This window comes from Amia ocellicauda, chromosome 11 (genome assembly GCF_036373705.1).
Source record: "Amia ocellicauda isolate fAmiCal2 chromosome 11, fAmiCal2.hap1, whole genome shotgun sequence".
Lineage (NCBI taxonomy): Eukaryota > Metazoa > Chordata > Actinopteri > Amiiformes > Amiidae > Amia > Amia ocellicauda.
In genome coordinates this window covers 17315657-17341488 of record NC_089860.1, presented here as the reverse complement: position 1 = coordinate 17341488, position 25832 = coordinate 17315657, and the positions used below count along the sequence as shown (strand labels likewise).

At 42.1% G+C, this 25832-nt stretch overlaps 5 protein-coding genes across 7 annotated transcripts in view; all 5 read left to right on the top strand.

Annotated features, from left to right (window-relative positions):
- The window catches only part of LOC136763037 (protocadherin gamma-C5), a 211261-nt gene that overhangs the window by 3356 nt on the left and 182073 nt on the right, over positions 1-25832 (top strand). Inside the window, exon 1 of one of the 3 annotated variants that reach the window (XM_066716720.1) lies at positions 11145-13702. The exons of 1 other annotated variant lie outside the window; for it this stretch is intronic. In XM_066716720.1, coding sequence (XP_066572817.1) covers positions 11246-13702 — 2457 coding nt within the window. In that variant the 5' untranslated portion in view covers positions 11145-11245. Of the gene's footprint in view, positions 1-11144; positions 13703-14586; positions 17133-25832 lie in introns of those variants that run through there. One more of the 3 variants, XM_066716738.1, reaches the window with a different exon arrangement.
- LOC136763036 (protocadherin beta-16-like) lies at positions 331-3646 on the top strand. The gene has a single exon (XM_066716713.1). The coding sequence runs from the start codon at positions 473-475 to the stop codon at positions 2912-2914; it is 2442 nt and encodes an 813-aa protein (XP_066572810.1). The 5' UTR covers positions 331-472; the 3' UTR covers positions 2915-3646.
- LOC136763482 (protocadherin beta-15-like) lies at positions 4025-6687 on the top strand. Its single transcript, XM_066717528.1, has one exon. It carries the CDS (start codon positions 4198-4200, stop codon positions 6685-6687), a length of 2490 nt encoding a protein of 829 aa, XP_066573625.1. The 5' UTR covers positions 4025-4197.
- LOC136762778 (protocadherin beta-15-like) lies at positions 7284-9986 on the top strand. Its single transcript, XM_066716328.1, has one exon. It carries the CDS (start codon positions 7406-7408, stop codon positions 9905-9907), a length of 2502 nt encoding a protein of 833 aa, XP_066572425.1. The 5' UTR covers positions 7284-7405; the 3' UTR covers positions 9908-9986.
- LOC136763480 (uncharacterized) lies at positions 18356-25448 on the top strand. The gene is made up of 2 exons (XM_066717527.1): positions 18356-20933; positions 22948-25448. The coding sequence occupies exons 1-2, from the start codon at positions 18522-18524 to the stop codon at positions 25435-25437; spliced, it is 4902 nt and encodes a 1633-aa protein (XP_066573624.1). The 5' UTR covers positions 18356-18521; the 3' UTR covers positions 25438-25448.

Genomic DNA, 25832 nt, shown 5'->3' with positions numbered 1-25832 from the left:
GGAGTAGTGGTTAGGGCTTTGGGATTGTGGATTCAATCCCAGGTGAGGCACTGCTGTTGTATGCTTTACCTTGATTGTTCCAGTAAATGTATGAAACGGAAAATTAATGTGATATTTTAACAATTAAATTTCACCGTGGATAAGGGTGTCTGCCAAGAAATCAAGTAATAATAATAAATACACAGTTACATGATGTAAAGTCAGTGCACTTCTCGTTAACAACTCTGTGTGTCGCTATTGACCAGCCGAGGGTTTCAGAGCTAGTCGGCCCTCCCATTGCTACTGCTTTCAAAGCACGAGTCTGGCGGCTGCACAGTTCGTGAACAATTCTTTGTCTGAGGCATTTCATGCATTTGTTTGCGTCTGATAACTGCGTGTAACCGAAGGGCAACAGCTGGCATATGAACATTAATCCAGCTACATCTTACGATATTGGATCTAAGAGGAATCACTGATTTGAAGACGATTGTCAATGGCTACGGCAACAATGCGCTGCTCTATACAATGGCAAGTACGCTGTTTCCTCTTCTTTCTGTCGGTAATAGACCCGTGTCTTGGCGATGTCAGATACTCGTTTCCAGAGGAAATGAAACACGGGAGTGTAATTGGTAGTCTTACTCGTGATCTGGGGCTCGATGTGAGAACACTTTCTGCTAGAAGAGCCCGCTTAGATTTCCAGGGCAGTAGACGCTGTTGTGAGATTAATGTCAGTACGGGAGATCTGGTTGTCGCAGAAAGAATAGACCGAGATAAACTCTGTGGTCATATGACTTCTTGCGCTTTGAATTTCGATTTTTTTCTGGAAAATCCCTTGGAATTACATCGCATTACTGTCGACATTCAAGACATCAATGACAATGCACCATCATTTCCATCGAACATTATTAAATTGGAAATTAGTGAATCAGCAGTAAAGGGAGCTCATTTCCCCATTGAAGATGCACATGACGCTGACATAGGCCTCAATTCAGTGCAGAGCTATGCACTGGAGTCAAATGAATATTTCCGTTTGGCTGTTCATACCAGTGCTGAGCGGGGCAAATATGGGGAGTTAATACTGGAACGGGAGTTAGACAGAGAAAAGGAGCAAGAGGTGTCTTTAATTCTGACGGCTGTTGATGGGGGAGACCCACAGAGATCAGGCACTGCGGTTATACAAGTCACTGTGCTGGATGTTAATGATAATATTCCGATATTTGCTGAGACCGTCTATAAGGCCAGCGTTGCTGAATCAACTGCTATAGGATCAACAGTGGTTACTATTAGCGCGACTGATGAAGATGAAGGTGTATTTGGTGAGGTAACATATGAATTTCGGCATATTTCCGAAAAGGCAGCTGAGTTATTTTCTATTGATCATAAAACTGGAGAAGTTACAGTTACTGGGCCAATTGATTTTGAGGACACGTCACTCTTTGAATTCCGTATCCAAGCTAAAGATGGAGCTGGACAAACCGCATACTGTAAACTTATAATACAGATCACAGATTTAAACGACAATGCCCCTGTCATATACATCAAGTCTCTGAACACCCCTATCCCCGAAAACTCTAAGCCGGGAACAGAAGTGGCTATTATAAACTTGCAAGACAGAGATTCTGAAGTAAACGGGAAAGTTAGCTGCTCCATTCAGCAATTCTTACCGTTCAAATTAATGCCTTCGATCAAAAATTATTATTCATTAGTTACCATGAGTGAGCTGGACCGGGAACAGGAGTCTGAATACAATATAACAGTTACTGCCACTGACGGAGGTTTTCCACCATTATCGACAAACCAGACCATACACTTGACTATATCAGATATAAATGACAACCCCCCCGTGTTTGATCGACAGTCATACACTGCTTACGTGACGGAAAATAACTCCGCTGGATCGTCCATTTGCTCCGTGTCTGCCACAGACAGCGACTGGCAACAGAACGGCAGTGTGTCGTATAATTTGTTGACGGGTGAGGTCAATGGGATTCCAGTGTCCTCGATTGTATCCATTAACCGAGACAGTGGGGTGATACACGCAGTCAGATCATTCGACTATGAGCAGTTCAGGGACTTTAAAATACAAGTTGTTGCCAAAGACAATGGATCTCCACAGCTCAGCAGCAACGTGACTGTGAGTGTCTTCATTACAGACCAGAATGACAATTCTCCCCAGATATTATACCCTGCTCAGTCAGGGAACTCCTTCATGACCGAGATGGTCCCCAAAGCTGCCCAGGCGGGGTCTCTGGTGTCCAAAGTAATTGCTGTCGATGCTGACTCTGGACAAAACGCGTGGCTGTCTTATCAGATTGTGAAATCCACTGACCCGGGACTTTTCACTATCGGTGTCCACAGTGGAGAAATCAGGACACAGCGGGACGTTTCTCAGTCCGATATAATGAAACAGAATCTCATCGTGTTGGTGAAGGACAATGGACAGCGGTCCCATTCTTCCACCTGTACTGTGAATTTTGTGATATCCGATGACTATTCAGATTATACTTCAGAAATGAAAGATCACGCTGCTCGTTCAGAGAACATGTCCAACACCACGGCCTACTTGGTCATCGCCTTAGCTGTGGTTACTTTCCTGTTCTTGGTCTTTATTACTCTCATCCTGGTAGTCAAAGTGTGCCGCAGAGGAAAGCCCGGGCTGCTGTTTGACGGCGCAGTTGCCATTCCGAGCACACACTTCCCACCCAACTATGCAGAGGTGGAGGGATCCGGAACTCTGCGCCATTCGTACATCTACGACACCTTCTTAACCACGGGCTCCAGGACCAGCGACTTCAAGTTCGTCTCATCCTATGACAGCACCATGCCCCGCGACTCCACCCTGAAGAAAGAGCAGAAGAATGAGACTGAAATCGAGACTGAAGAAAAAAAGAATGAAGGCTCGAGTTGTGCGGTAGGAATACATAGTAAATACTGATCTCTATGATTGAAGTCGATATCTGCTGCTTTCACATAAACTGCCATTTTTAATCCCTTTTACAAGTCAGTATGTGTGTGTGTTTGTTTTTTAATTAGTGTGTATCTAGTGTTACTAATTACCAACTTTGGCGCTGTCCGCGGTGCTGAAAATGCGAAACTGTTGAAAGTGCAACGAATTATAACGATCAGCGTATCAGCAATGAGTCTCGCATACAAGTCCAAATGCGTTGAAGTTTGAGTGAAAATCAAATTGCATTGTATGTATCAATGCCAGGTAATGGTAACTGTTAAGAGATTTCTGTAACTCATGTAACTCTTTGAGTTACTTCTGGTATAATTTAATCTAAACGTCACTTTGCTAGTTGTTCACAAAGGGAAAGGGTAATCATAATTATGCGATGCAGAGAAGGTGATGTGCCAGCAGACATACTATATTGATTTTGTTGTCTTTCTTTGAATTTATTGCAAAAATGAGAAAGTGGTGTTCATATTATAGTACAGGATGTACAATTTGAAGCCCTGACCAAATCAATGCTTTACACCAACAGAAAATGCGAATTACAATTCAATTTTAAAATTACCGTTCTTATGTGACAGAGTTCAGGATGTTATACAATGCGGAAATATATCGTCGGTTTCTGTGTTCCTGACTTACGATTGACAGGTTGTTTCGCATTTTGTATTTTGTACCCATATAATTTATATTAATAAAGCTTCATCGTTAAACGGAGGGACACACATGTCTGATTCAAAGGGGGGTATGACAATACATTTGAACTAAGGCATTTCAGTTTCACATATTGCATACAATGTTTTATTCTGTTTATATTTGCATGTGTGTGTGTGTTATATATTCTTGTGGAAGACTGTGGAAATAGCTATTTTATTATTATTGTTTGAACGCGGATATACAGTTTTTTTGTGACCTTCAAAATCAAACCATATTCTCGTTTGGAATGGTTCTAAAAATATGATAAAAGCCTGTTTGATATTAACAATCAATGTGAGGAGCTATAGCACTTTTCTCTAACAACTCAGTGTGTCGCTATTGACCAGGCAAGGTTTTCAGGGCTAGTCGGCCCTCCCTTTGCTACAGTATTCAGAACATACGTCTGGTGGCTGCACATTTCTCTAGCAATTCCAGAGAACTCCGTACATGGATTGTTTGGGTCTTATATTTGTGTTTAAATTGAAAAGGGAACGGGTTGAATACGAACATTAAGGCATCGGATACGAAAAATTGGATTTAATGGGAGAACATTTCTTTGAAGACGATTGTCAATGGATATGGCGAGAATGCGCTGCTCTATACAATGGCAAGTACGCTGTTTCATCTTCTTTATGTGGGTAATAGACCCGTGTCTTGGCGATGTCAGATACTCGTTTCCAGAGGAAATGAAACACGGGAGTGTAATTGGTAGTCTTACTCGTGATCTGGGGATCGATGTGAGAACACTTTCTGCTAGAAGAGCCCGCTTAGATTTCCAGGGCAGTAGACGCTGTTGTGAGATTAATGTCAGTACGGGAGATCTGGTTGTCGCAGAAAGAATAGACCGAGATACACTCTGTGGTGATATGACTTCTTGCGCCTTTAATTTCGATTTCTTTCTTGAAAATCCCTTGGAATTACATCGCATTACTGTCGACATTCAAGACATCAATGACAATGCACCATCATTTCCATCGAACATTATTAAATTGGAAATTAGTGAATCCGCAGATAAAGGAGCTCGTTTCCCCATTGAAGATGCACATGACGCTGACATAGGCCTCAATTCAGTGCAGAGCTATGCACTGGAGTCAAATGAATATTTCCGTTTGGCTGTTCATACCAGTGCTGAGCGGGGCAAATATGGGGAGTTAATACTGGAACGGGAGTTAGACAGAGAAAAGGAGCAAGAGGTGTCTTTAATTCTGACGGCTGTTGATGGGGGAGACCCACAGAGATCAGGCACTGCGGTTATACAAGTCACTGTGCTGGATGTTAATGATAATATTCCCGTTTTTACCGAAACTGTTTATAAGGCTAATTTGCCAGAACATTGTCCAATTGGTACCACAGTGATTAAGGTCAGCGCAACTGATGAAGATGACGGAATTTATGGAGAAGTAACATATGAATTTAGACACATTTCCCAAAAAGCAAACGAATTATTTTCTATTGATCATAAAACTGCAGAAGTTACAGTGATTGGGCCTGTTGATTATGAGGAAACATCACGCTTTGAAATCCGTATCCAAGCTAAAGATGGAGCTGGACAAACCGCATATTGTAAAGTTATTATTCAAATCACTGATATAAATGATAATGCCCCTGTCATATACATAAAATCTCTGACCACTCCTGTCCCTGAGGACTCTACACCTGGTACAGAGGTGGCTATTATAAACATACAAGACAGAGACTCAGAGGTCAACAGTAACGTGCGCTGCTCCATACAGTCATTTGTCCCGTTCAAATTAGTGCCCTCCATAAAACAATACTACTCATTAGTAATCGACAGTGAACTAGACCGGGAACAGATTTCTGAATTCAATATAACAGTAACAGCAACTGATGAGGGGTTTCCACCATTATCGACAAACCAGACCATACACTTGACTATATCAGATATAAATGACAATTCCCCTGCGTTTGATCAGCAGTCATACACTGCTTACGTGACGGAAAATAACTCCGCTGGATCGTCCATTTGCTCCGTGTCTGCCACAGACAGCGACTGGCAACAGAACGGCAGTGTGTCGTATAATTTGTTGACGGGTGAGGTCAATGGGATTCCAGTGTCCTCGATTGTATCCATTAACCGAGACAGTGGGGTGATACACGCAGTCAGATCATTCGACTATGAGCAGGTCAGGGACTTTAAAATACAAGTTGTTGCCAAAGACAATGGATCTCCACAGCTCAGCAGCAACGTGACTGTGAGTGTCTTCATTACAGACCAGAATGACAATTCTCCCCAGATATTATACCCTGCTCAGTCAGGGAACTCCTTCATGACCGAGATGGTCCCCAAAGCTGCCCAGGCGGGGTCTCTGGTGTCCAAAGTAATTGCTGTCGATGCTGACTCTGGACAAAACGCGTGGCTGTCTTATCAGATTGTGAAATCCACTGACCCGGGACTTTTCACTATCGGTGTCCACAGTGGAGAAATCAGGACACAGCGGGACATTTCTCAGTCCGATACAATGAAGCAGAATCTCATCGTGTTGGTGAAGGACAATGGACAGCGGTCCCATTCTTCCACCTGTATTGTGAATTTTGTGATATCCGATGACTATTCAGATTATACTTCAGAAATGAAAGATCACGCTGCTCGTTCAGAGAACATGTCCAACACCACGGCCTACTTGGTCATCGCCTTAGCTGTGGTTACTTTCCTGTTCTTGGTCTTTATTACTCTCATCCTGGTAGTCAAAGTGTGTCGCAGAGGAAAGCCTGGGCTGCTGTTTGACGGCGCAGTTGCCATTCCGAGCGCACACTTCCCACCCAACTATGCAGAGGTGGAGGGATCCGGAACTCTGCGCCATTCGTACATCTACGACACCTTCTTAACCACGGGCTCCAGGACCAGCGACTTCAAGTTCGTCTCATCCTATGACAGCACCATGCCCCGCGACTCCACCCTGAAGAAAGAGCAGAAGGTCTCGAATGACGCGGAGAAAAGTGTAGCCAACCCGGACAACGAAAACTGTGAGGTGAGACGTGTTTCCTACCGTATTCATGAACTTGAAAGCGGTGGCCGGTTCATAACAAAATTCGCAATGTAAAAAGAATAGAATGTATTACGTGCAATGCATCAACCATTGATTTAACATTGACTGGAATGCTAAATCACCTCATTTTGCTTTATACATGTTTTAAGTGTCTAAAGGACAACGGATATGATTTTAAACACTGCTGGTTATGGTTATAATTGGTGTTAGTAGTTAAAGGATTAATAGTAGTATTGACGTAGTGTTCATAATCTACTGTGATGCTTACAATGATTAGCAATATTAAAAGGCCAATTGGTTTGACCTTCTTAGTGCCTACACACAAACACACACATGCGTAGTTCTTTCTTCTTGTTCTCTTCATAAATATATGCATATATACATAATTTGACACAGTACCATATATTTAATTATTAAGAGAAAAACAATAAACAACTACGTTTTTGTTACTCAGGCAAGAGTCATATCAGGTGTATGCCATCAAACAAACTAATTAATCTGCCAAACCATCTACCCGTCTATAGTTTTCAGTTGTTAAACTCAACTTAATGATTCATACTGTAAAATACGGCAATTTTCTGAAACAACTGAGTGTGTCGCTGTTGACCAGCCGAGGTTTTGTAGAGACGAGCAACCCTCTCATTGGTACCTCAATCCCCAGCCAAGCCGCTGTGCATTTCGAGAAAACAGCTCTCCGCCGGAGTCTTTTGTTTTACGTTTTGCCTGTATCTCATCCGTGTGGAAAACTGAAATCCGTACGATATCCACGTGGATGTTATATTTCCTAAACTCATATTGGATTTCAGTCGAGAACCTGAGACGATTGACAATAGACATGGCGAACCCACACCGCTCTAGAGAATGGCAAGTACGCTGTTTCCTCTTATTTCTCTCAACTGTCAGGCAGTGTTTTGGAGATATAAGATATTCCTTTCCAGAGGAAATGAAACGTGGATCTGTTGTTGGAAGTCTTACACACGATCTGGGGCTCGATGCTAAAAGCCTGTCTGCAAGGAGAGCTCGCTTAGATTTCCAGGGCAGTAGTCGCTATTGTGAGATTAATGTCAGTAGCGGCGATCTGGTTGTCGCAGAAAGAATAGACCGAGAAGAACAATGTGGACAAATGGTTTCCTGCTCGATTCAATTCGAATTTGTGCTTGAAAATCCACTGGAATTGCATCGCATTACTCTAGACATTCAAGATATTAATGATAACGCTCCTGAATTTCCACTGGGTTTAATAAAATTGGAAATTAGTGAATCCGCAGATAAAGGAGCTCGTTTCCCCATTGAAGATGCACATGACGCTGACATAGGCCTCAATTCAGTGCAGAGCTATGCACTGGAGTCAAATGAATATTTCCGTTTGGCTGTTCATACCAGTGCTGAGCGGGGCAAATATGGGGAGTTAATACTGGAACGGGAGTTAGACAGAGAAAAGGAGCAAGAGGTGTCTTTAATTCTGACGGCTGTTGATGGGGGAGACCCACAGAGATCAGGCACTGCGGTTATACAAGTCACTGTTTTTGATGTAAATGACAATGTTCCCGTTTTTACTGAGACTGTTTATAAGGCTAATTTGGCTGAAAATTCTCCCTCCGGTACCACAGTGATTAAGGTCAGCGCAACTGATAAAGACGATGGGATTTATGGAGAAGTAACATACGAATTTAGACACATTTCACAGAAAGCAAAGAATTTATTTACTATAGATCATAAGACTGGAGATGTTACTGTGATTGGCCCTGTTGATTTTGAGGATACTTCACAATATGAAATTCGTATCCAAGCTAAAGATGGAGCAGGTCAAACAGCGTATTGTAAACTAATGATTCAAGTTACTGATGTAAATGACAATGCCCCTGTAATATACATCAAGTCTCTGACCACGCCAGTCCCTGAGGACTCTACACCTGGTACAGAGGTGGCTATTATAAACATACAAGACAGAGACTCAGAGGTCAACAGTAACGTGCGCTGCTCCATACAGCCATTTGTCCCGTTCAAATTAGTGCCCTCGATCAAGAACTATTATTCGTTAGTAATCGAAAGTGGCCTAGACAGGGAGCAGGTTTCTGAATACAACATCACAGTTACCGCTACTGACGAAGGATTTCCACCACTGTCGACAACTCGAACTTTGCATTTGTCTGTTTCCGATGTAAATGACAATTCCCCTGCGTTTGATCAGCAGTCATACACTGCTTACGTGACGGAAAATAACTCCGCTGGATCGTCCATTTGCTCCGTGTCTGCCACAGACAGCGACTGGCAACAGAACGGCAGTGTGTCGTATAATTTGTTGACGGGTGAGGTCAATGGGATTCCAGTGTCCTCGATTGTATCCATTAACCGAGACAGTGGGGTGATACACGCAGTCAGATCATTCGACTATGAGCAGTTCAGGGACTTTAAAATACAAGTTGTTGCCAAAGACAATGGATCTCCACAGCTCAGCAGCAACGTGACTGTGAGTGTCTTCATTACAGACCAGAATGACAATTCTCCCCAGATATTATACCCTGCTCAGTCAGGGAACTCCTTCATGACCGAGATGGTCCCCAAAGCTGCCCAGGCGGGGTCTCTGGTGTCCAAAGTAATTGCTGTCGATGCTGACTCTGGACAAAACGCGTGGCTGTCTTATCAGATTGTGAAATCCACTGACCCGGGACTTTTCACTATCGGTGTCCACAGTGGAGAAATCAGGACACAGCGGGACGTTTCCCAATCTGACCCTATGAAGCAAAATCTGGTGGTGCTGGTAAAGGACAATGGACAAAGCCCTCGTTCCTCCACATGCAGTGTGAGCTTTTTAATATCTGATGATTATATTGATTATTCAACGGAAATGAAAGATTTTGCTGGAAATGTTGATAAAATGTCCAACACGACATCGTATTTGGTCATCGCCTTAGCTGTGGTTTCGCTCCTTTTTCTAATATTTTTAGTATTTATTTTTTCCGTTCGTTTCCGGGGAAGAGGAAAACCCAGGATGTTGTTTGATGGCGCTGTTGCCATCCCCAGTGCTTACTTGCCACCCCACTACGCAGAGGTCGAGGGTTCAGGAACTCTGGGCCATTCTTTTAACTATGACGCTTTTCTAACGACCGGATCAACCGCTAGCGACTTTAAGTTCGTCCGATCTTACAATGACGGCACAATGCCCCGTGATTCAACCTTGAAGAAAAACGAAGACGTTTCTGAATGCATGGAGGAGACAGCAGTCCAAGCGGAAGAGGCGAGTTCTGAGGTTAGATTATACTCCCTCTATTAGAATTGCTGTCGTGTGATATTTCTTTCTCTCTTTCTTTTCTTCTCCTTCCCTTGAAGTACTGCTTTGTAAACTATTCCGGTTTCTGTGCATAATATTTCGATATGTAATGTTTTGCTCTAATTTTATTGACTTTTTAAGGTAAGAAATGTATTATATGTATTTATCTCTTAACAAAGGCGTTGTGTACATCGTTTAGAATGCTAAATATCTGTCCAAAGTCTTGAAACTTGAAAGGACAGTGATTTGAGAGTCAGGTGGATTACCTTATTAATACTAATATTAAAATGAGAAACGGTTGAGAGTGCAACGATAGTTACAATTTTGATAATATTTTTCAATATTCAATATTATGGATATTCAAAAATAAAAGAAAATTTGATTTGGAATCTACAGTGATATCCAGTGAATTTTGCTGATTTTACCTTTGTTGAATATAATTTATGTAGCTGCTGCTGCTGCTGATGAAGTAGTCGATTATTGTTCATGATGTTAATTCTTGTTGGTTTATTGATTCATAACGATGCCATCTCAATGACACATGTGAACACGGGCAGTAGTTATTTCATGTTTTAAATAGAAATTGAAGTAATTTGCCAATAATCCTTTTGTAGTTGAGTTTCTCGCAATCGAGAGGTCGTATTTGCATGTAGAAGGTAAACATGTAAATTGGCTATTCAGCTAAGCCTTTTAACCAATTTCTCCAACTTTGTGGGAAAAAAAATAAATAATTTCAATATTGATTAATATGTATCTTTTATCATTTCTCAGTGCATGGTCTGTAATGACAGGACGTTGTATTTCATGTTTGGTATCTAACAGTCATCCAGTTAATAGTCCTATCAAACTTTCATCCTAACAATATATCAATCTATCACAAGTGTAATGGTCAAATGAAATAAACAGCTAGACGATATGTCCATGTCTTGGTGTGGAAAACTGAAATATGCTCTATTTATAATCGGTTAAATGCTTCAGTTGCAGTGAATTTGATTTAGAAAATACATAGATTTTTCCCATTTTGATTTGCTTGCGTTAATGTTGTAAGATCATATTTGTACCTGAACACCAGATAAATGATCGCAGTTTCATGTAGCAACTCAGTGTGTCGCTGTTGACCAATGGAGGGGCTAAGAACTAAACATCCCTCCCTTTGTCACTGTATTAAAAGCACAAGTCTAGTGGCTACACAGTACATTGAACAACTGCCCGCCGGACGGATTTTATATGTGTTGCCTGTGTTTTGACATTATACACAGCTGAAACGTTGTCAATTGTTTATTCATTGGAAATATTTTGAAATAATACCAACTTAAAGTCGAACCCAGAAGACGATTGACAATGGTAAAGGAATACAGACGCGGCTCTAGAGAATGGCAAGTACGCTGTTTCCTCTTATTTCTCTCAACTGTCAGGCAGTGTTTTGGAGATATAAGATATTCCTTTCCAGAGGAAATGAAACGTGGATCTGTTGTTGGAAGTCTTGCACACGATCTGGGGCTCGATGCTAAAAGCCTGTCTGCAAGGAGAGCTCGCTTAGATTTCCAGGGCAGTAGTCGCTATTGTGAGATTAATGTCAGTAGCGGCGATCTGGTTGTCGCAGAAAGAATAGACCGAGAAGAACAATGTGGACAAATGGTTTCCTGCTCGATTCAATTCGAATTTGTGCTTGAAAATCCACTGGAATTGCATCGCATTACTCTAGACATTCAAGATATTAATGATAACGCTCCTGAATTTCCACTGGGTTTAATAAAATTGGAAATTAGTGAATCCGCAGATAAAGGAGCTCGTTTCCCCATTGAAGATGCACATGACGCTGACATAGGCCTCAATTCAGTGCAGAGCTATGCACTGGAGTCAAATGAATATTTCCGTTTGGCTGTTCATACCAGTGCTGAGCGGGGCAAATATGGGGAGTTAATACTGGAACGGGAGTTAGACAGAGAAAAGGAGCAAGAGGTGTCTTTAATTCTGACGGCTGTTGATGGGGGAGACCCACAGAGATCAGGCACTGCGGTTATACAAGTCACTGTGCTGGATGTTAATGATAATATTCCCGTTTTTACTGAGACTGTTTATAAGGCTAATTTGGCTGAAAATTCTCCCTCCGGTACCACAGTGATTAAGGTCAGCGCAACTGATAAAGACGATGGGATTTATGGAGAAGTAACATACGAATTTAGACACATTTCACAGAAAGCTAGGAATATTTTTGCTATAGATCATAAGACTGGAGATGTTACTGTGATTGGCCCTGTTGATTTTGAGGATACTTCTCAGTATGAAATTCGCATTCAAGCTAAAGATGGAAGCGGCCAAACAGCGTATTGTAAACTAATGATTCAAGTTACTGATGTAAATGACAATGCCCCTGTAATATACATCAAGTCTCTGACCACGCCAGTCCCTGAGGACTCTACACCTGGTACAGAGGTGGCTATTATAAACATACAAGACAGAGACTCAGAGGTCAACAGTAACGTGCGCTGCTCCATACAGGCATTTGTCCCGTTCAAATTAGTGCCCTCGATCAAGAACTATTATTCGTTAGTAATCGAAAGTGGCCTAGACAGGGAGCAGGTTTCTGAATACAACATCACAGTTACCGCTACTGACGAAGGATTTCCACCACTGTCGACAACTCGAACTTTGCATTTGTCTGTTTCTGATGTAAATGACAATTCCCCTGCGTTTGATCAGCAGTCATACACTGCTTACGTGACGGAAAATAACTCCGCTGGATCGTCCATTTGCTCCGTGTCTGCAACAGACAGCGACTGGCAACAGAACGGCAGTGTTTCCTATTCCTTATTGTCCAGTGATGTCAATGGGGTGCCGGTATCGTCGATTGTATCCATTAACCGAGACAGTGGGGTGATACACGCAGTCAGATCATTCGACTATGAGCAGTTCAGGGACTTTAAAATACAAGTTTTTGCCAAAGACAATGGATCTCCACAGCTCAGCAGCAACGTGACTGTGAGTGTCTTCATTACAGACCAGAATGACAATTCTCCCCAGATATTATACCCTGCTCAGTCAGGGAACTCCTTTATGACCGAGATGGTCCCCAAAGCTGCCCAGGCGGGGTCTCTGGTGTCCAAAGTAATTGCTGTCGATGCTGACTCTGGACAAAACGCGTGGCTGTCTTATCAGATTGTGAAATCCACTGACCCGGGACTTTTCACTATCGGTGTCCACAGTGGAGAAATCAGGACACAGCGGGACGTTTCTCAGTCCGATACAATGAAACAGAATCTCATCGTGTTGGTGAAGGACAATGGACAGCGGTCCCATTCTTCCACCTGTACTGTGAATTTTGTGATATCCGATGACTATTCAGATTATACTTCAGAAATGAAAGATCACGCTGCTCGTTCAGAGAACATGTCCAACACCACGGCCTACTTGGTCATCGCCTTAGCTGTGGTTACTTTCCTGTTCTTGGTCTTTATTACTCTCATCCTGGTAGTCAAAGTGTGCCGCAGAGGAAAGCCCGGGCTGCTGTTTGACGGCGCAGTTGCCATTCCGAGCGCACACTTCCCACCCAACTATGCAGAGGTGGAGGGATCCGGAACTCTGCGCCATTCGTACATCTACGACACCTTCTTAACCACGGGCTCCAGGACCAGCGACTTCAAGTTCGTCAGATCTTACAACGAGAACACGCTGCCTCATGAACTTACCTTAAACAAGGATGGACAGTGTCCTATTAGTCATAACGATAAAACCCACGACGACGCATCTAGAGACAAAGACGAAGATACGGAGACGGTTCCAGAACACTCATTTCAGGTATTTAATATGATACATTAAAAATTATGTCACTTCCATATGATGTGCGTGTAACCAAAGTGGCTTTTTTATTTTGGTAACTGTCAACGTGACCTTTACGTCATAGGGGAGTTATCTTCCCATCAAACAGAGTATTTTGGTACGTTATATTTTAACTTTATATATATGTTTTGTTAGTTTTTTTCAATAAAATACATATTCCTTATATTTTTTTAAAGAATGCGTGTTCGGTTTATCTATGCAGTTTTAAGAGTAGTCACCCATAACTTCAAGAGTACATTGTGCCCGGCCTAAATGAAAATGAAAATTAAATGAAACAATATTGCTATAGTTTCAGACGAGGTATTTGCAGCTTTCATTTGAAACAATAGTATTAACGAATTTATGTACATACATACTTAACTATGGAATGTATATTGCTGAAGTGTACACACCACTTATTTACCCTATTGATTAGTAATGAACTGATTTAAAGCGGCGGTGTGAAGACCTATGCCTACAGCTCTGGTTAACGGGTGTCAGTATTTCTTTTTTTTCTCTCTCTCTCCCTCTCTCTCAATATACCAGTCTATTCAAATGCATATACACATTTTATAAGTATATATTTAATATATGATGGGGAAATTGAGTTCGGTTTTACATAAAAGCTTTACAATATGTACCTCTATATGCAATATAACTGGGATATACATGTAAGTCTACCTCTATTTTCCGTCTAGTAACACAAATTATAGCACTTTGAATCTTTTTATTAAGAGGTTAAATCTGCATTTTGCTGTTGAAACGCAGTGTGTCGCTATTCACCAACTAGGGACTTATTTCAGTAACCCTCCCACTGCTACTGTACAGGAAAGCAGTCGGCTCGCAGCAGTTCATTTATTGTCAGCCTGTGAACCACTTGGTTTTTCTTTGTTCTTTTCTATGTATTAAAATCATTATCGTTCAAGACGTAAACAATCTGTACAAGAACATCGCCTGTGGATATTAAACCAAGATCGGTGCACGATTTGGTCCAACGTTTCTGAAAATGCGGAAGGAATGCACGGACCGCTGCATATTCTGGCAGGTACAATGCTTTGCGTTAGTTTTTGTTTCCATCGGTCTATGTGTAGGAGATGTTAGCTTTACTGTTCAAGAGGAAATGAAACGCGGATCTCTAGTTGGGAGACTTGCAGATGATCTGGGGCTAGATGTGAAGAAACTGAGAGCTCGTAGGGCCCGTGTAGATTTTCAAGAGAGCAGACAGTATTGTGATATCAACCTGGAAACTGGTGGCTTGATTGTGAATGAGAGGATAGACAGGGAAGAAATGTGTGGGCAACGGCCTTCGTGTGCTTTGAATTTTGAGCTCTTTCTTGAAAATCCTTTGGAATTGCATCGCATTATGCTGGAAATTCAAGATGTTAACGACAACGCACCTAAATTTCCCAAAGATGTTATAAAATTGGAGATTAGAGAGTCTACTGTTAGTGGAACTCGGTTTTCAATAGATGAGGCCCACGACCCAGACATAGGAATTAATTCGGTGCAGAGCTACAAGCTTGCACCAAACGAGCATTTTGGTTTGGCTGTTCATACTAGCGTAGAAAGAGGGAAATATGCGGAGATCATTTTGGAAAAAGAGTTGGATCGAGAAAAGCAGAAAGAACTGGCTTTAATGCTGACTGCGTATGACGGAGCGACACCACAGCGATCTGGTAGTGTAGTCATTAAAGTTAACGTACTGGATGCCAATGACAATATCCCAGTGTTTAGCCAGGCTGTCTACAAAGTTAATCTGGCTGAAAATTCTCCTTTGGGTACAACAGTGGTCACTATCAGCGCCAGTGATGAAGACGAAGGAGCAAATGGCAAAGTGACTTATGAATTTAATCATGTTCCCGATAAAGCTAAAAACTCTTTTGACATTGATGAGGTAACAGGGGAGATTACAGTTTCAGGACCTATAGATTTCGAGGACGCCTCATTGTTTGAATTTCGCATCAAAGCAAAAGATGGAGCTGGCCAGGCCGCGCATTGCAAACTCATTCTGCAGGTCGTTGATTTGAATGACAACGCGCCCATGGTTTTCATTAAATCTTTGAACACTCCTGTATCCGAGAACTCTCCATCTGGCACAGAGGTCGCCATAATAAACATTCAAGATAAAGACTCTGGGGCCAATGGCAAAGTTAGATGCTCCATCCAGCAAAATGCGCCTTTCAAATTAGTCCCGTCAATTAAAAATTATTACTCCTTAGTGACAGAAAGTGATCTGGACCGTGAAACAGTTTCTCAGTACAACATAACAATTACAGCTGCAGACGAGGGCTCCCCTCCACAGTCTTCTTCAAAAACAATATACATACCCATTTCCGATGTCAACGATAACTCACCAGTGTTTGATCAGCAGGCGTACAGTGCCTATGTGACTGAGAATAACACCCCTGGCTCGTCCATTTGTTCTGTGATGGCAAAAGATCCGGACTGGAAACAGAACGGCAGTGTTTCCTATTCCTTATTGTCAAGTGATGTCAATGGGGTGCCGGTATCATCCTTACTTTCAATTAATGGAAACAGTGGGGTGATACACGCAGTCAGATCATTCGACTATGAGCAGTTCAGTGACTTTAAAATACAAGTTGTTGCCAAAGACAATGGATCTCCACAGCTCAGCAGCAACGTGACTGTGAGTGTCTTCATTACAGACCAGAATGACAATTCTCCCCAGATATTATACCCTGCTCAGTCAGGGAACTCCTTCATGGGTGAAATAGTCCCCAAAGATGTTCACGCAGGGTCTCTAGTTTCCAAGGTTATAGCTGTCGATGCTGATTCCGGACAAAACGCCTGGCTTTCATATCAGATCATAAAATCGACTGACACGCAACTTTTCACTGTTGGTGTCCACAGTGGAGAAATCAGGGCATATCGGGATATTTCACAATCCGATTCAATGAAACAAGTTCTAGTTGTCTTGGTGAAAGACAACGGACAACCCTCCCATACAACAACGTGTACTGTAAATATCATCATCTCTGATAATTTGGCAGAAATCCCGGAACTGAAAGACATATCCGCTTATCAAGAGCACAGTTCCAATGTAACAGTGTATTTGATCATTTCCTTGGCTGGAATTTCATTCCTGTTCCTCACTTTCGTTGCTGTAATCCTGGCAGTCAGGTTTTGCCGGAGAGGAAAGTCCAAGCTGTTGTTTAACGGTGCAGTTGCCATCCCCAGCGCATACTTCCCACCCAACTATGCCGAGGTCGAGGGATCTGAAACTCTCCGTCATTCTTACAACTATGATGCATTTTTAACTACGGGCTCCAGGACGAGCGACTTCAAATTCGTCAGATCATACAACGAAAACACGCTGCCTGTGGAGCATGTCATTAAAATACATGATAACAAGAGCGCCGAGGAGGATGCGAATACACAGCCAGTCCAGGTAATAACCCATTGATCTAATGATATATGCATTGGTTTATTGTATGCTTATTAATTGTATTACCCATTGAGAATATGCGATATTCTGCATTTTTTTATATATTATAATATACCTGAGTTTTGATTTAATTAAAATATTTATGGTGAGAGAGAACGGTGATAGCGTCGGGTCTGTGCTGTAGACTTTCACACCTGCCTCTTTCTTATTGTTTCTTTGAGTAGACATTGCAAGGTTGCCATGTGCGCATTTCTTGAGGGTGTCACAGTGGGTGATGAGTATGATCAGTAATATCAAAATGATCAGTATTACGGCACGTTTTTATGTAAATCTATATTTCTTGTTCATTGTGATACATCTGCCTCTGAATTCATGTTGCATTGCTTGACGTTGAGTTTTACTGCATCTTTATATGGCGCCTCACAGCTGTTTTGTTATTTAATTTACCATGATATTCTAAAATGTATGTATTGTTTCTTTGTGTATTGTTTTTTGGTTGGAGTGAATCGGATACATGTATCTATATGCCACACTTACTGTTAATTCATTTTGTTTAAGTCATGGCAGGTTGAATTTCACATCTGCAATAAAATTTGCTGCTTTTCATAGATGCTGAAACTTGTGAAACAACAGCATATTTGCTATTTAATTTCTCTTAGAAATTCCGTGCTTATTGTTCCACATTTTGTTATTTTTTGGATAGTAATATAATACTTGGACCTCAATACTTGGACCGTTAAATATTACAATAATACTTTTATTGTAGTAATCATAATTTCAAATATAAATGTATTAAAATGACAAACACATATGTATCTTTTTCATATGATCAGAACAAAGATTACGGAGTTGTGCATATATTATATAGAAGAAATCCTGATTGAAGGAACCCCATGAAATACATGCATACATTTTAAATTTGAGTACTTAAAGTGAACGAGTGAGAGATTGTGTGTATGGTTAATACATTATCTATCCCTCTGTCTCTCACATACACTGGAGGAAAGTGAAAATGAGAGAGAGGTGTATATAACAAATTACAAATGTGTTTATTCCCTCATATGCTCCACATCTGAAATAGTATCATTTTATAGTCATATTTAATATATAATACGCAAGCTTACATAACATATGAATGCAATTCTCAATCATAACGCACCGTGTCACTATTGACTAAGTAGGGGTCGTGTCTGAACTATCACTCCCACTGCTGTAGTATTGTAAACCACAAGGCTGGCAACGCCAGGGATCATTTAAGCCTCGGTACTGTTTATACCTCAGTTGTCTGTATGGGAGTATCTAGTCTATCAGCAGCAGACGGATTTCAAAGTCTTTAAAGGATACGAGAGGAATACAGTGGAATTCAACGGAAGATAACAGCAGCGTTTCAGAATGGGATACAAAGGCCGCTTCAGTTCGTGGCAGGTACATTGCTTTGCCCTTTTTACACTGACAGTACAGGGCTCTCTCGGAGACACTCGCTACACCATACAGGAGGAAATGAAAATTGGATCTGTTGTTGGGAATCTAGCCACCGATTTGGGACTCGAGGTTAAAAAAGCGTCAGCTCGTAAAGCTCGGATTGATTTTCAAGGGGGTAGAGGCTATTTCGATATTAATTCCGAAACCGGTGAGTTGACTGTGCGTGAAAGGATAGACAGGGAAGAACTGTGTGGACAAAAGGCATCGTGTGACATAGATTTTGAGTTTATACTGGAAAATCCATTGGAGTTGCACCGTGTTATTATACAAATTCAGGACATAAATGACAATGCACCCGTATTTCCTATAGATTTAATCAAACTGGAAATAGCCGAGTCTGCCGTTAAAGGAGCTCGCTTCCCAGTAGACGAGGCCCATGACTCAGACATAGGACTCAATTCACTGCAGAGCTATATACTTAGTGCGAACGATCATTTTGCATTTTTGGTTCAGACAAGACCCGACGGAGGTAAATACGGGGAACTGGTATTAGAGAATGAATTGGATCGAGAGAAACTGCAAGAGATGTCTTTGTTACTCACTGCAGTTGACGGAGGGATTCCGCAAAGGTCCGGGACTGCAGCTATTCAAGTCATCGTGCTGGATGCCAACGACAATGTTCCCGTGTTTTCTCAGGCAACCTACACAGTCAGCCTCACAGAAAATTCCCCAATAGATACTGTGGTCCTGAGCGTAAGTGCCACGGACAACGACGAGGGTGCCAATGGGGAGGTGACTTATGCATTTAGTCATATCTCCGATAAAGCTAAAAAAATATTTAGTATCGATCGCAGATCAGGAGACATTTTAGTCAAAGGACCTATTGATTTTGAGGAAACTGCAGTATTTGAAATTCGTGTCCAAGCTAAAGACGGTGCTGGTCTGGCTTCGCAAAGCAAAGTAATAATACAAATCACTGACGTCAATGACAACGCTCCTATCATTTATATGAAGTCGTTGACTAACCCGATGCCCGAGAATACTCCACCCGGCACAGAAGTTGCTCTTATAAATGTGCAGGATCGAGACTCCGAGGAGAACAGCAAGGTGCGTTGCTCCATTGAACACAGCGTTCCCTTTCAATTAACCCCGTCTATTAAAAACTATTACTCTTTGGTGACTGACGGTGTATTGGATCGTGAAACAGTTTCCGAATACAACATTACAATCACCGCCACCGATGAGGGCTTCCCTCCACTATCGTCTTCAAAAACAATACAGTTTTCCATTTCTGATATTAACGACAATCCACCAGTTTTTGACCAACAATCTTACAGTGTCTATGTGACTGAGAATAACACTCCCGGTTCGTCCATTTATTCTGTGAGTGCAAGAGATCCGGACTGGAAACAGAACGGCAGTGTCTTATTTTCTTTATTGTCGAGTAAAGTCAATGGGATGCCGGTATCCTCGTTTATGTCCATTAACCGAGACAGTGGGGTGATACACGCAGTCAGATCATTCGACTATGAGCAGTTCAGGGACTTTAAAATACAAGTTGTTGCCAAAGACAATGGATCTCCACAGCTCAGCAGCAACGTGACTGTGAGTGTCTTCATTACAGACCAGAATGACAATTCTCCCCAGATATTATACCCTGCTCAGTCAGGGAACTCCTTCATGACCGAGATGGTCCCCAAAGCTGCCCAGGCGGGGTCTCTGGTGTCCAAAGTAATTGGTGTCGATGCTGACTCTGGACAAAACGCGTGGCTGTCTTATCAGATTGTGAAATCCACTGACCCGGGACTTTTCACTATCGATCTCCTCAATGGAGAAATCAGGACACAGCGGGACGTTTCTCAGTCTGATGGAATGAAACACAATCTCATAATTTTGGTCAAAGACAATGGGCAACCCGCTTACTCTACAACATGTACTCTATATTTAATCATTTCGGATAATTTCGCTGAAATTCCTGAACTGAAAGACATGGCCGTTTATGAAGGACACAGCTCCAGATTGACAGTATATTTGATCATTTCATTGGCTCTGGTTTCCTTATTTTTCCTCACTTTCATTGCTGTAATCCTGGCAGTGCGGTTTTGCCGCAGAGGAAAGCCGAGGCTGGTGTTTGACGGTGCAGTTGCCATTCCAGGCGCCTATTTCCCATCCAACTACGCAGATGGAGATGGCTCTGCAACTCTCCGCCATTCGTACAATTATGACGCGTTTTTAACAACGGGTTCCAGAACGAGCGACTTCAAGTTCGTCACTTCTTACAATGAAAACACGCTGCCTGTAAAGCAACTGATTAACGTGAACGGGAACAAAGAAAACGAGGACAAGGGCTTGATGAACGATGGAACAGAAGACTCATGTCAGGTAGATTAATTATTTAAAAAATAATAATAATCTCACAATGGTACATTTTTAAATTTGACTCCACGTTTACTAATACAAAACAGTATGGAATAATAACAATAATAATTTTCAGCAGTACTGAATATGGGGAAGGTCCTGACGTCTTTAAGTAATTAATTGCAATTGTATTATTTAACTTTTAAAATATGTATTTACAAACACAAAAGTATCATCGATGTGCAACTTAGTTTTACTATATATTTGTAAAGCATTGCAGGTGTTCCGTCATTTTCTAAGGGGACAGGGCTATTTTTGGTTGCTGTGTTGATTATTTTGATTGCGCAAAAGTGCCTTATTTTGTTCTTTATGTTTGTCTTATCACGTGTGTGTTTAATTGATTATTGATTTGACAGGGCTTAGTTAAGTGTGCACACTGGTGTTTGAGGGAGGAGGCGCCTCTCTGCGTGACAACCTCGGCTTTAAAAGGAGGGGAGAAAGAGAGTTTGGAGGAGATCGGGAGATGTGGAAGTGAGTGAGGTGTGCGGCTGCCTTCCCGCAAGGCAAGATTGAAATCGGGGGGTCGCCGTCCCCCTTTCGGGTATTACAGAGATTTGAGCGACTTGAGCGACACGAACGACTTGAGCAACCCGAGAGACTTGAGCGACCCCTGATTTAGAGATTGATGCACTGTTTCGGAGTTAAGTGGACATTGCTATATGGCTTTAGGATAGTTGGCTTCCGATGAGAGTGACTGGAAGCAGAGTATGGCGCCATGGTCCAGCTTTAGCCTCCTCTGCGTGCTGTAGCGGATGGCGCTGCCATGGCGGTGTGGAGAGCGATATTGGGCTATGTAGTATCTGGCTGATGCAAGATGGGGGTCGGGAAGAGGTGTTGGATTTATTTGTGGCTCTGAGGGCGCTGTGTTTGAATTGCTCTATGTTGGTGGAAGGAGATGGATTCCTTATGTGGACAGTGCAATCTGAAGGGAGCTGTGGCGGGGACGAAGGAAGCGCAGTGTAAAGGACTTTTAATGGAGAGAAAGGGGGAGGGCTCTGAAGGGAAACGGGATCTTTTTAGTTGATGTCTGCCATGAATCTCATTATTGTAAGGAAAAAGGAGGGTTTTATTACGTTTTTTTGTATCACTGTATTTTGTGTCTCTGTGGAGTGTGTAGGTATTTATTATTCCTTTTCATTTAAGGGAAATGTGTATCTGCTTGTAATGTGGAAGACGAATAAACATTGTGTATTTTATGTTCGTCCATGGTGGCTCTCTGGGTGACTGCGTGTAGTCAGAACCTGCGTGGGCGATAGTAAGGGGTGACGTGAGGTTTCCTTCTCCTCACTATAATCAACCTGAAGGTGGCGTAGTCTCAGGAGGTATATAGCAGGTTGTTTTTGTGCGGGATAAAATAGGGGGCCTGCTTGTCCTCCGCGGACCCCCGCCCCCCCCAACCCCCGTCACATTAGTGTCATTATTATTAACAAAAATAAAAATGGCGATGAAAATAATCATATTGAAAGCTGATTTCGCTCTGTTCTTATTTATTCATGTATTTATGTACGTTTAGATATTTTAAGGTTTAGTCCAATATCATTTTATTCATGTGTCGACCATTAACTTGCAATACAAATACAAAATATTGTAATGAATTGGCCAGAAACGTGAGTTTTATAGTTTCCTGTTGTTTAATAGGTGCTTCCTTTTACGAATTAAAAATACATCTAGTGCTGGTTTTGTAATTAGCGAGTTGTTTCACTATGGGTTTTACATAATAATAATTATGATAATAATGTTTAAACAGCTCCTGCAGTTTTTGAGAAATAACTCAGTGTGTCGCTATTCACCAACTAGGGAAAGTGAGATCCAATTCCCCTCCCACTGCTGTAATATATACACACAGACGACAAGCTGTAACACACCAGCCAACCTCCACACTAGTGCGATTGTATTCACGATTTACAACTCATTTCATACAGTCGTCAAGCGAATACTTGGACGATTGAATTGTGGACTTGCGTCTGTAAATTAAACATTTGGATTACCTTCCCGTTGCTTCAACATGGCGATTGGATACAAAGGCTTCTCGCAATGGAGGCAGGTACATCGTTTCGCTTTCCTTATTTCTATGTTGCATATGACTTTTGGAGATGTAAGCTATTCTATCCCAGAAGAAATGAAAGTGGGATCTGTGATCGGGAGTCTAGCAGGAGATTTAGGGCTCGATGTTAAGAAACTGGCGGTTCGCAGAGCGCGTATGGATGCTCAGGGGAACAGACGCTATTGTGACATTAATCTGAATACCGGTGATTTGGTTGTGTCTGAGAGGATTGATAGAGAAAAGCTCTGTGGGCAAAAGTCGGTGTGCGCTTTAAAAACAGAGCTCATACTTGAGAATCCATTGCAGTTACATCGTGTTTCTGTGCAAATCCAGGATATCAATGACAATTCACCGCGATTTCCAAAGGATCTTATAAAGCTGGAAATTAGAGAATCGGCGGATATAGGAGCCCGCTTCCCAGTGAACGAGGCCCACGACGCTGATGTGGGACAGAACTCGGTTCAAAGCTATTGGCTTGAAAGAAATGAGAATTTCGCTTTGGCTGTCCATTCACATCCAGACGGAGGTAAATACAGTGAACTGGTCCTGGAGAAAGAACTGGATCGAGAAAGGCAGAGTGAGGTCACTTTATTACTAACTGCTACAGATGGGGGCACTCCCCAGAGATCAGGCACTGCGGTCATACAGATCACTGTGCTGGATGCTAATGACAACATTCCCGTTTTTAGCCAGGCCGTCTACAAAGTTAGCCTTCCTGAAAACTCCCCTCTGGACACTGTAGTGCTCAGAGTTAGCGCCACTGATGAAGACGATGGAGCAAATGGTGACGTTACCTATGAATTTAGCCGCATTTCTGACAAAGATGCAAACTTGTTTGCTATTGATCATAAAACCGGAGAGATTAAAGTAACTGGACCGGTCGATTTCGAGGACGAATCCAACTATGAAATTCGTATCTTAGCAAAAGATGGAGCTGGACTAGTTTCTCAAGCCAAAGTTATAATTGAAATCGCTGATGTCAATGACAACACTCCTGTGATATTGCTCAAGTCGTTTAGTAATCCAATCCCTGAAAACGCTGTACCTGGCACAGAGGTTGGTATCATAAACATACAAGACCGCGATTCCGAAGTCAACAGCCAGGTCCATTGCTCCATTGTGGGCAAAGTGCCATTCAAGTTAGTACAGTCCATTAAAAACTATTACTCCTTAGTAACGGAACGAGAACTGGACCGTGAGACAGTCTGGGAATACAACATTACCATCACTGCGACAGACGAGGGCTCCCCTCCGCTTTCCTCTTCCAAAACAATACACTTGTCTATTGCTGACATTAACGATAACTCACCAGTGTTTGATCAGCAGGCGTACAGTGCCTATGTGACTGAGAATAACACCCCTGGCTCGTCCATTTGTTCTGTTTTGGCAAGAGATCCGGACTGGAAACAGAACGGCAGTGTTTCCTATTCCTTATTGTCCAGTGATGTCAATGGGGTGCCGGTATCGTCGATTGTATCCATTAACCGAGACAGTGGGGTGATACACGCAGTCAGATCATTCGACTATGAGCAGTTCAGGGACTTTAAAATACAAGTTGTTGCCAAAGACAATGGATCTCCACAGCTCAGCAGCAACGTGACTGTGAGTGTCTTCATTACAGACCAGAATGACAATTCTCCCCAGATATTATACCCTGCTCAGTCAGGGAACTCCTTCATGACCGAGATGGTCCCCAAAGCTGCCCAGGCGGGGTCTCTGGTGTCCAAAGTAATTGCTGTCGATGCTGACTCTGGACAAAACGCGTGGCTGTCTTATCAGATTGTGAAATCCACTGACCCCGGACTTTTCACTATCGGTGTCCACAGTGGAGAAATCAGGACACAGCGGGACGTTTCTCAGTCCGATACAATGAAGCAGAACGTAATCATTTCTGTAATGGACAATGGCAAACCGTCCTTTTCAACAACCTGTTCTGTTGTCTTAATCATTTCTGATAATTTAGCTGAGGTCTCGGAATTGAAAGACATGTCTGCTTTTCAGGAAAATAATTCAAATGTGACGGTGTATTTGATCATTTCATTGGCTGCAGTTTCCTTCTTCTTCCTCACTTTCGTTGCTGCAATCCTGGCCGTCAGGTTTTGTCGAGAAAGGAAGCCTAGGCTGCTGTTCGATGGCGCAGTTGCGATGCCTGGTGCGTATTTCCCGCCCAATTACGCAGAGGTCGAGGGTTCTGGAACTCTCCGCCATTCCTACAACTTCGACGCGTTCTTAACCACGGGTTCCAGAACCAGTGACTTCAAGTTCGCCAGGTCCTACAATGACAATACGCTTCCTGCCGACCGTGTAACTCAAGGCAAAGGAAACGAAGGCATTGAGCAGAAACAATTCAGCGACAATGCAGCAGACACACCTCTGCAGGTAAATACTGGATCATTACATTTCTATGTTTGGCTGTTTTCGTAGACAATATCTCACTGCCGTTACAAACTCAGCTCCTGGTCTGCATAGTATTGTTGATGTATTTGGATGTATGTTTATTATGTAATTTTTCTTGATGGTTCGTATATTATTCTTTTGCTACAAAAGGAATGTACTTTGTTTTCTTTACATGGCTGCATATTTGATTTTGGTTGGAATATTGAAATATTCATTTTAGTCCGGGCAGTTTCATTGTGCAATGCCAGTGTTTAATTAAGTCCATTGAGAGGCACTCAAAATGCACTGTTTACTTTAGTGTGAGGAACTCATGTTAGATAACTCATGGTGTCTTCCAAAACACATCACAGATGATAATATTGATATTACAGCACTTGTGTCTCGTTTTATTTTTTTAATGTATGCTTACAGTTCATTCTTGA